General features: G+C 41.0%; 1 protein-coding gene across 1 annotated transcript; it reads right to left on the bottom strand.

Annotated features, from left to right (window-relative positions):
- Positions 1–7,850: 7,850 nt before the first annotated feature.
- LOC109212343 lies at positions 7,851–11,416 on the bottom strand. The gene is made up of 4 exons (XM_019375976.1): positions 11,248–11,416; positions 10,474–10,596; positions 9,809–10,269; positions 7,851–8,276 (listed from the first exon to the last, which is right to left on the bottom strand). Exons 1-4 carry the CDS (start codon positions 11,414–11,416, stop codon positions 7,851–7,853), a joined length of 1,179 nt encoding a protein of 392 aa, XP_019231521.1.
- Between the last annotated feature and the right edge of the window lie 384 nt (positions 11,417–11,800).

The raw sequence follows: 11,800 nt of genomic DNA, 5'->3' as shown, positions 1-11,800 counted from the left end.
CATTTAGTCAGCGTTAGTCTCTATTCAGTTTTATATTTTGCATCGTACATTATCTTGTAATGTGGCCCATGGCCAAAGTATGACATTACATGTTCAGAGTCTCTTAGTCGCAAGTGATGCAAGGATAGGTAAGGCACTGGGTGCCGATCTCGCCCCCAGGCTCGGGGTGTGACAGATTAAATCCTGGACTACTAGATTCTTATCCTATGCTGGTAGATCCCAATTGATAAAGTCAGTGTTGTTCTCTATACAAGTCTTCTGGGCGCAGATTTTCATCTTACCTAAGAAAGTTGTTAAAGTCATTGAAGCTACTTGTAAAAATTTCCTTTGGTCTGGTGGTACTGAGTTGTCAAAAAAAGCTTTGTTAGCTTGGGATAGGGTCTGTTATCCAAGGTCGCCAGGTGGTTTAAATATTCTAGACATTGCAGTTTGGAATAAAGCGGCAATTAGTAAACTGCTGTGGAATATTTGTAGGAAAAAAGATAAACTTTGGGTGAAGTGGATTCATTGTTACTATGGGAGGAACAGGAATATGTTTGAAGATGTCCCGAAGCAAGCATCTTGGATTGTTCAGAAGATTTTGAAAGCCACAAAGTACTTTAATGAAGCAGGCTATATATTGAATGAGGTACAGAGCATGGAGAAGTTCTCTATAAAGCAATTTTACTTGAAGTTAAGGGGTATTCCAGAAAGTAGCATGGAGGAAGCTTGTGTGTAACAACCAAGGTCTACCCAAATGGATTTTCATATTGAGATTGGCTGCACTTGGGAGATTATATACAAGAGATAGATTATTCAAGTGGGGTGTGACTCAAGATCAATTTTGTCCCTTATGTGAGCAAGATCATGAAAGCTTGGCCCATCTGTTCTTTACCTGTGAGATCGTTGAACAACTCTGGAAGAAGCTGCTCAACTGGATAGGTGTCACTAGAAATCCAATAGCCTGGGAAGATAAACTACAGTGGCGATACAACATGCTAGTGGGAGCACTCCAAGAGCTGAGGTATACAGAATGCTACTAGCGGCTGCTATTTACCATGTGTGGATGGAAAGAAATTACAGAGTGTTTCAAGGCAAGCAGCAGAGTATTGAGGTACTGGCTAGACTGATAGTTCAAGAAATTCATTTTAGAGGTTCAATGAAGGTGAAGATTGTAAAGTGGCTGGAGAACTTAAATTACTACCCAGCCTAATTACTTTTGTTATTGAGATGATCTTTTTGCTATTTTCGTTTCTAATCTTAGACTGAAGGTCGGGACTTGATGTCCAATATTCAGTGTTTGTATTTTGTACATAACTCCAATTTTGGTAATAAAAATCTAACTAATTACCAAAAAAAAAAAGAATAACTTTTTCGAGTAAAATTTAGATCCAAATACTAACTTCAATTTTCAAATACGTGCGTAAAAATCCATGTAGCCACCAAAACCTAGCAGCCTCGGAACAAAAAGCAGTAGCAAGCTATTTGTCACCTTCACCGTCTCTCACCCTTGTACCATGTAGCGCCGCCACTTTGACCATCACTGGAAAAGAACCCATTTCCTCCATAAAACGCCACAATTTTTCCTCCATTAAAATACAGGCAAATACACGAGCTTTCCACCTCTTAAGAGTGTCCCATTTAGTTTTTCCTCCAAATTCAAGTCTCCAACAATGGCAATGAGTAAAGCCGAAAATTTACCCGAAAAAATCATAGTTGACATACTTACCCGGCTGCCGCAAAGTCCGTAGGTCAATTCAGGTGCGTATCAAAGCGATGGTACTCTCTTCTGATACGTTCCAGCAATTATCGAGCTAAGAAAAGAGAAGAAGAGAAACCTAAAGAGTAAAAATGGAAGAATTACTCTTGAACAGTATCTCTGGACTCAATAGTGAATTGAGTGTCAATGAAAGAGAAGAGAGAAGACTAGTTTATTAATATTAAACTTCACAAAAACTGAACAATACAGCAGAAGGATCAAAACTATATACTAATACATTTGGCTGGAAAGTTAGTTATAACTAACTTTTGGAAGTCACATGCCCTAACAACCTTCCAACTAACCTCTAACTGCCCAGCTTCTTATTCCTTGCGTGAGCTACTGATTTAACTAACTACTGATTTAGTAAGTGGACTAATAGGATCGTAACAATACCCCCATCTTCAAGAATCCTTGTCCTCAAGGATTGAAGTGAGGAAACTTCATGATAGTTTATATGAATCCACCAAACTATATAGAGACCAGGTCCTCTGTTAGTTTTCGCTAAGAAGCTAATAAAAAAGTAAGTAAATAAGACAGGAAGTTTTTATGTGGAAAAATCCCTGATCAAGGGGATAAAAAACCACGACCTACACTGGTAGGATTTCAACTTCACTATGAGCAACTTTTAGATTACAACCTATGCAATCTAGGAATTAAACTCTTAATCCCTCACTAACTTGTAATACACCTATTACAAGCCACTTTGCAATACACCTATTACAAAGACTTCAACTCATGACTAACTCTAGTCACGACACAAACACTAAGGGTTTATGGTTTTACAAGGGGGTTCCTAAGCAACGCTTCTAGATAAGCAAATTAGGAATTGCAATGAAGAACAATTACAAAGTTACAACTCAACTAAGGACAACAAGATACTAGATTTAGGAACTGGTCCGTAGTAGTGTTGAACTTTGTTCTTGATGCACTTGAGAATTGAATGCTTGATCTGTGAACGGTTGGAGTGCTTGAATGCTCAAGTTGATTCTCAAGTGTTGATGTTTTGTTGTAATACACTAGTTAATACAACTTGGATGACATCACTTGAATGATGTAATCACTTGGTTGGTCAAAGGACAAGTGACTGCAGAACTGTGCTGCACTGTTTCTGTGTACAGTGCAAGCAGCCACTTTCCAGCTGTACACAGTTGACTTCGTACTACTGTCAGGGAAATAAAAGGGTATCAGGTCCCTGTGTTGATTCTCTATCTTCTGAAATTGTAGCAGTTCACATTAGCTGGAGTCCGTTGATTTGCGATGTGTACCAAGTGTGTCAGGTTCCTTATCTGGTTCTGTGACAGTAAGTTTGTTAGATCGTCAAAACATAAAGCTAAGACATTGGAGACCCGTCAATTTTCCCCTATTTGATGATGACAAACTTAGAAATTGATAACCCACATTTAGGGCAAAATTAACCAGATGAAGCAACAGGAACTTCACAAGTTCCCCTTGACTCTATGCTTCCCCCTTAATCAGATTCATGTTTCATTTCCATTATACCTCCCCCTTTTGGAATCATTAAAAATAAACAAGCAAGCAATCGGCATAAAGAAGTCTAGCCTAGCTAACTCATGTCACATATGTGCACAGAACATGATAGAAAAGAGAAACAGAGAAACATAAGCATTAAACAGCAAAAGAGGATAGTTTTTGATAAAAATATATGCCTTTGCTATACAGTAAAGGCAAAGATTGGACTGTTTTCAGTGGGAGCAGTACAGGTGCATCCCATCCACATCACAAAAAGAAACAAAAACCACTACCATAGTCATCAAAACAAAAACAGAAAATCCAGAAACTGGTCACTGAAAAGACTGCATAGGGGACACTAGGAGGAAAGGGCTTGGAAGCTGCAGTAAGGGTGTTAAGAACTAGATCTATTCGGGCATTCGCCGACATTTTCTCGGTGAGCAGTTTCTCCTACAGGTTCTCCACTTGTGCCCTAAGATCAACATTTGCTTTGGTCAGACGAGCTATTTCCTCATTTGACCCCGGGGACCCTTGGGCTTGCTGACCTTCCAGGATAGCGTTCCTTGCCTTCAGCCTTCGAATCTCCTCAGTTGCACTGTTTTGAGCATTGATGAGTTGAGAGATTTTCGAAGTGTTGCCAATTCCTCCATTCTTTTCCACACACTCACATTCCTCCAAAGTTGTTTGAGAGAAAGTCTGCTTCTTGGTCCCTACTCTGAACTGTCCCAATGGCACTTTGAAGAACTTAAAGACGGGCGTAAGAAGAAACCCATATGGAAGACCATGGTTGTCATCCTTGAAAGTCGCCACCTTCTGCATATGCTCAATCATGATGGCAGGCAAGTTTACAGCTTTAAATCCATCCAATGCTTCCATCAGATATAGGTCAGATTTAGAAATAATGGACCTTCTCTCAGCACGGGGTAGAAGAACCTTGTTCACCAGATCGAACAATAACTGATAAACGGGAAGCAAGGCTTTCTTGTGAACCCGTTCCCACTGCTGGGCGGCACCTTCCTACACAATAGCATTCCTAAAATTTGACCCGCAGACATCCTTCAGAGAAGATTTACCAACAGCAGGGACCTTAAGAATGTCCCCAAGCAGAGCAACATCAAACACAATATCCACCCCATTAACTAAAGCACAAATATGGTCAGTGTCAACAGGAAAGAGGTCGGCATAGCTTTGGACCTCATCCTCATAGACCTTGGGCGCTTCCATTGTGAGCAGATGTCCCCACTTCTGAAACTCGACCATCTCAATTACTTGTCTCATGCCACCCATGTCAGAAATTGCTGGGTCAAAAGTGTGACCCACAAGACCTTTTGGTGCCTCAATTGTTCTGTAGCAGACATACTCTCACCTTTCACTCTCTTTGAAGAATCAGGTTCCCTCACAGTTTCCAACTTTCTCTTTCCAGACTTCACACTCGATTTTCCTTGTCCACTGGACTTGTCCAACACATCCTCATCAGATAATGATTGGTCACTCACTACTCTTTTCATCTTTCCAACACTTTTCACAGATCTTGAACTTGGAGTAGCAACACCTTCCTCTGAAGCAGAGTGCTTCTTTTTCTGGGACCTTTTAACCAAGGAACTAGGTTCCTCTGTTGCTTCCTCATTAACTTCCACCACAGGAATATCCTTGTCACATACCATTTCTCCATTTTTTTACCAGCCTTTTCTTTTTCTGCTTACTGCTCTTTTTGCTCTTTTGTAGGGCAGACTTATAAGCCTCTTTTGCTTGCAACCTAGTAGTAGGTCGCTTAGTAGAAGACGCAGGAGTGAGTAATGCCCTTCTCTTGACAATAAAGGCATCCGGAGCAATATTATCGTGTTCTTCATCATCACTAGACCTCATCTCGGGAACCAGAATTTCCAAGGGCTCAACAGCGAAGTGTGGAGAGGGAGCAGGAGCAAAACTGACCTGGGAAGAGGGTCCTTGACCTATTTCCTCTGGAGAGAGGTTAGGTCCTTCACGAGAAGTCATAGTAGTTTCTGCTGGTGCAGAGCTTTCAAAAAGCACCACCGCTCCTTCTTCCACTAACCTCTGTGTCTCATTCCTCTGAGACTTGGGCACACTAGAGATTACCTCAATCACTATTCCATCTGCAGATACGACCAGTATGTTTGCGACGCCCTCTTCCTCTAGAGACTCCATGGTTACCACAAACTCAGGAGCATGAACATCTGAAGATTGATCAACACTAACCCCTGAGACCTCTACAATCTGTGGAATTTTACCTTATTCTCCACCCTTGCTTTGGTCGGTGAGAATCTTAGTCGATAGAGATGAAGGATTATCGAATTTTGGAGTGAGAGAGAGGTCTGAGAGAGTCATATGGGAACTAGAGGGTATACGGAAATCTGGTTGGGAGGTATTTTCAGTGGTTGAGACTGGAATGGTGACAGAGACTTTATCAGGGCCGGAAGAATCAAGGGTTTTCTCTGGGGTGTTCTCAGCTAAAAAAGGGATTATCAAGTGATTTTCAGCCATTGCAAAGATACAGTTGAGAATTTTTTGGAGAAAGTCTGAAGAGAGAAGTATGATCATTCAAGAAGAAGAGAGGGTTTTAATGAGAGAAGATAATTATGAGGGAGAGACGGTTCTGAAACGGCGGTAGATATGTGGGGAGTTGCAACATTTCAGAGGGAGATGAAAGGATTTGAAATGAAAAGACATGACATACAGGGTCTGAAAAGGTAGATGACATGACACTTGATTTTTGCACCTTTTTAAAATATGTATAAAAAAAATGCACAAGGCTACTAACCTGGGGTACAAGAACCAGGTTCTTGACCTGTTTTTGAAAATTTAATCCTCTTTTACCACCCATGCAGTGTATCTACAGCTTCTATAATCATCATACGTGTCTACCTGCAATGGTATTGAAGTGAGTTAGACTTGGCTGGAAAACACTTTAGCTAATGTTACCTGAGTGTGACTATCATAGCCAACTGAAGGGAATCAGGTTCTCAATTTGGCTTTATTAGCCCCAGCTCCAGCCTATTTCTTTCAAAATATTCTCTGCTCTATGCTTTGGTGAAGATATCTGCAATTTGGTCTTCTGTACTGCAAAACTTCATGCAGATAAGCCCTTTTTCCACATTGTCTCTCAGAAAATGATGTCTCACATCAAGGTGCTTGGTTTTTTTGTGTTGAACCCGGTTCTTGGCCATGTTGAGTGAATTGGTGTTGTCATATAGGAGAGGCACACAGTCAGTGTACACACCAAAATCTTCCAATTGTTGTTTGATCCATAAGAGCTGAGCACAGCAGGAAGCTGCAGCAACATATTCTGCTTCAGCTGTTGAGAGAGCTACTGAGTTTTGCTTCCTTGTGCCTCATGAGATGAGACATGATCCTAGGAAGTGAGCCATTCTAGAAGTACTTTTTCTGTCCACAAGATAACCTGCATAATCAGCATCAGCATACCCAACAAGATTAAAATTATCACCTGAAGGGTAGTACAGGACCAGGTCCTGTGTTCCCTTAAGATATCTCAAAATTCTTTTGGCAGCCTTCAGATGAGATTCCTTGGGATTTGACTGAAACCTTGCACATAGCCCTACACTGAAAATAATATCAGGTCTGCTGGTAGTGAGGTAGAGAAGAGACCCAATAATTCCTCTGTACATGGTTTGATTCACAGCAGAGCTAGATTCATCCATGTCCAGTCGAGCGACAGTATTAATGGGAGTATCAATTACTTTTGATGCTTCTATATCAAACCTCTTCAGAAGCTCCTTGATGTATTGCTGCTGGCAGATGAATGTACCCTTTGTGGACTGCTTCACTTGAATACCCAAGATTAAGTTCAACTCACTCATCATGCTCATCTCAAACTCACTTCCCATGAGTTTTGCAAATTCTTCACACAGTGAATCAGCTGTTGCCCCAAAAATGATATTATCAACATATACCTGAACGATGAGCAGTTTCCTCCCTCGTTTCTTCAGAAATAAAGTATTGTCAATTCTTCCTCTTGTGAAACCATTTCCTAAGAGAAACTTTGACAATCTTTCATACCAAGCTCGAGGAGCCTGTTTCAACCCATACAATGCCTTGTCCAATTTAAACACATATTCAGGATGTTCATGACATTCAAAACCTGGAGGTTGCTTTACATAGACCTCTTCCGTAAGGAATCCATTAGAAATGCACTTTTGACATCTATTTGGAACAGAGTGAATTCCATATGGGATGCAAATGCAATGAGGATTATGATAGCTTTCATGCGAGCGACAGGAGCAAAGGTCTCATCATAATCAATTCCTTCTTCTTGATTGTATCCTTGAACCACTAGCCTAGCCTTGTTCCTTGTAGTGTTTCCATGCTCATCAAGCTTGTTCCTGAATACCCATCTGGTTCCTATGATTGTTCTATCTGAGGGTCGAGGTACCAGGTGCCATACATTGTTCCTTTCGAACTGATGCAACTCATCTTGCATGGCAGTGATCCAGTCTGCATCCTTTAGGGCTTCCTTGATATTTTTGGTTCTATTTGGGAAAGAAAGGCTGAGAAGGCAAGTGAATTTCAGGCTTTTGATCTTGTTTGTACTCCTGAGTCTAGAGGGGTGAATATGTTATCAAGAGGATGGGAGCTTTTGTGTTTCCAGTTGGGCACTTGAATCTCATTCGTAGAGGAGCTGGTAAGTCTGATTGGTACTCTCGCGTTCTCCTCTCAGCAACCTGTGGAGTACCTTGAACTGCATCAACCACTCTTTCTTCAGCTTCAGTTGTTGTGATTGTGGCACCTGGTTCATCTCCAATTGAAGAAACTTCATTATCTTCACTTGACTCATCAAGTCTGTCTTTCCGTTTGCCATATCTATGACTTCACCTGGAACTGACAAGGGCTCTCCATCTTGATCACCCTTGTTACTTCTCTCACAGGAAGGATAGGACTCGTCAAAGATTACATGCACACTCTCCTCTACACACTGAGTTGTCTTATTGTACACTTTGTAGGTTTTACTTCGAGAGGAATATCCCAAGAAGATTCCTTCATCACTTTTGGCATTGAATTTTCCAAGATGATCCTTTCCATTGTTGAGAACCTAGCATTTGCACCCAAATGTTGTTAAATGAGTCAGCTTGGGCTTCCTTCCATTCAGCAACTGATAGGGGGTTTTGTTCAAGAGAGACCTGATCATGCACCTGTTTACCAAGTAGCAGGCAGTGTTAACAGCTTCAGCCCAGAAGTTCTTCGCTATCCCACTATCGATCAGCATTGTCCTTGCCATTTCTTCAAGAGTTCTATTCTTCCTTTCCACAACTCCATTTTTCTGTGGAGTTCTGGGGGCGGAGAAGTTATGTGTAATGCCATTCTCATTGCAAAAATCATCAAACTTGGCATTGTCAAATTCTGTCCCATGATCTGATCTTATGTAGGCTTCTTTTGAATCCATCTTCACTTGAATTTTCTTCACAAATGCTACAAAAACTTCAAAATTTTCATCTTTTGTTCTGAGGAACAAGGTCCAAGTGAATCTCGAATAGTCATCCACTATCACAAAAATGTATCTTTTTCCTCCTCTGCTTTGCACTCTCATAGGCCCACATAGATCCATGTGAAGGAGATCAAGTGGTTTTGAGGTGCTGACATCCTTTTTTGGCTTAAATGAAGATTTCACATGCTTCCCTCTGGCGCAGGCATCACAAACTTTGTGCTCCATGAACTTTGATTTGGGTAGACCACGGACCAGGTCCTTCTAAACAAGCTTATTCAGTAGAGAAAAGCTTGCATGCCCCAGTCTTCTGTGCCACAGTTCAGCATCATCATCAACAACTTTCAAGCAACTCAGATCACCATTTTATAGGGATTCAAAATCAGCAACGTAGATGTTCTTGTATCTCTTGGCCACCAGTACCACTTCACCCATTACTAGATTAGTAATTGTGCATATTTTTGACAAGAACTCCACCTTATTTCCTTTATCACATATTTGAGAAACACTCAAGAGACTGTACTTGAGGCCATTGACGTAGTACACATTTTCAATTGAGTGAGTGAGTGATTTCCCAATTTTCCCAACTCCAAGAATGTACCCCTTTTTATCCATTGCCAAAGGATACACTCCCTCCTTGCAGGGATTTTAGTGAAAGAAAGTCCATGGTGTTCCCAGTTATGTGCTTTGAACATCCACTATCCATGAACCATTGTTGACTACTTCCTTTCACTGTTCCCTGCACAAGAAAATCAGGAGTTAGTTTTAGGAACCCAAGCAAGTTTGGGTCCCTTGTAGTAGGCAAGAGGACGAATAAGAGCTCTTTTAGTCCATGCAGGTAACATGCGTTTTTTATGGGTGGCACCTGGTCCCTTATCAGTAGTTACTTTTTTAGCAAACACTTTGTTTTTTTGAAGAGACTGGACCCTGGCTTGGAAATTTTCTTTGAAATGCCCATTGTTCCCACAGTGGGTACACAGCCAATTATCCGGTACAGTAACATACTTGCTATGCGGGTTGTAAGGAATTCTCTCCCTTTGAAACCCAATTCCCTGCCTTTTACCACTATTATTAACATACACGATAGTAATAGCCTCTGAGGACCAGGTCCACTTAAGGGACTTCTCAAGATCATTTTTTACTCTATCCAGTTCTGCTTGGAGCTGCCTATTTTTCTCAAGTTCAGCACACAAACTAGTTCTCACAACATTTAATTCGTTTTCAAGCTTAAAATGTGCCTCACTAGCTACTTCTTTCATTTTATCAGAATTTCCAGGCCTACACTCGGCTCCAAGTTCCTCTATAGTTTCCCTCAAGTCTACAATCACTATTAGGAAGTTATCTCTCTCCTGCTCAACAGCAGTCACTCTCTCCATTAGGGCATCTTTTTCTTTACTTAGGTTCTCAATGGTTTCTTTCAAGTCAACTACTACTACCACCAGATCATCTCTTTCATGTTCTACACTAGTGATTCTCTCAGTTAGAACTTTCTTCTCATTTTCCAGATGATCTATAGTTTCCTTCAAATCAACCACACACACTACCAAATCATCTCTAGTTTGTTCAGCTTCTCCTAGTTCTAAGGTCAAGGCATCTTTATCCTCTACAAGACTATGATAGGCATCAATTAATACGTTGGCTAACGACAGGAGTTTCTTAGGAGAGTAGGATTTCAGATTTCTCTGTACATCCCTGAAGTTTACCTCATCATTGTCATCATCTTCATCATCGTCTGATTGAGCCATTAAAGCAAATATTGAATCATATTCATTTCCTTCACTTTCAACTGCCATCATGGAACTATCACCTGCATCAGTTTCTCCTTTAGACTCACTTGAGGAATCTCCCCATGCTGCAAGAGCTTGCTTCACAACGTTGTTAGTGGCATTCATCCTTTTGAAGCATTTGTCAGGAACCAGGTTCCTTTTGGCTGCTTTATCAGGGTTGTACTTGAAGTGTTCTTGCTTCAGGAGAGGACAATCTTTGATGAAATGCCCTGGCGTTCCACACTTATGACAGAGGTCATAAATCTTTGGTCTGCTAGTGGTGCCCCTTTTTGGTATTCCTCCATTTCTTCTAACCATCTTTTGAAATCTTTTGGTTAAGTAAGCCATGTCACTGTCCTCCTCACTTGAGCCATTGCCCTCAGCTTTGAGTACCATGTTCTTTTCCTTCTTTGGTTCTCTTCTTTCACTGTCCTTCTTCTTCTTCATTTCGTAAGTTTTAAGATTTCCAACTAGGCCATCTATAGTTAGGGCCTGCAGTTCCTTTGCCTCAGTAATGGCATTCACTTTACTCTCCCACGAACTAGGCAGAACACTGAGAATTTTTCTCACAAGCTTGTTCCTAGGAATGATTTCACCGAGCGAATGCAGCTCATTTATGATGGAGGTGAATCTTGTGTGCATGTCTTGAATAGATTCATCGTCTTTCATCGCGAAGAGCTCATACTCAGTGGTGAGCATATCAATCTTAGATTGCTTTACTTGAGTGGTTCCCTCATGTGCTATTTGCAAAGCTTCCCATATCTCCTTGGCGGATTGACAAGCTGAGATCCTGTTATATTCATCAGGTCCTATACCACACACCAAAATTTTCTTGGCAGGAAAATTTTTCTCCACATCTTTCCTGTCTGCATCGTTGTATTCCTTTATGGTCTTTAGCATCGTCTCTAGAGGATCTCCGACCTTCTTCGTTGGGACATAAGGACCATCACATATAACATCCCACAACCCAGAATCTTCTACCATGATAAAGTCATGCATTCTTGTCTTCCACCACCCATAGTATTGCCCATTGAACCTGGGTGGTCTATACATAGACTGACCTTCTTCAAAATTTGGTGGAGCAGCCATAAGGATCCTTCCTAGGTGTTAGCCTCATAGAAAGAACCCGCTATGATACTAATTGATAGTTTATATGAGTCCACCAAACTATATAGAGACCAGGTCCTCTGTGAGTTTCCACTGAGAAGCTAATAAAACGGTAAGTAAATAAGACAGGGAGTTTTTATGTGGAAAAATCCTTGCTCAAGGGGATAAAAAACCACGACATACACTGGTAGGATATCAACTTCACTATGAGCAACTTTTAGGTTACAACCTATGAAATCTAGGAATTAAACTCTTAATCCC

This window comes from Nicotiana attenuata, unplaced genomic scaffold, assembly GCF_001879085.1.
Source record: "Nicotiana attenuata strain UT unplaced genomic scaffold, NIATTr2, whole genome shotgun sequence".
Taxonomy (NCBI): Eukaryota; Viridiplantae; Streptophyta; class Magnoliopsida; order Solanales; family Solanaceae; genus Nicotiana; species Nicotiana attenuata.
Note: the sequence above shows the minus strand (reverse complement) of the source record. Positions and strands in the feature narration are given on the sequence as shown.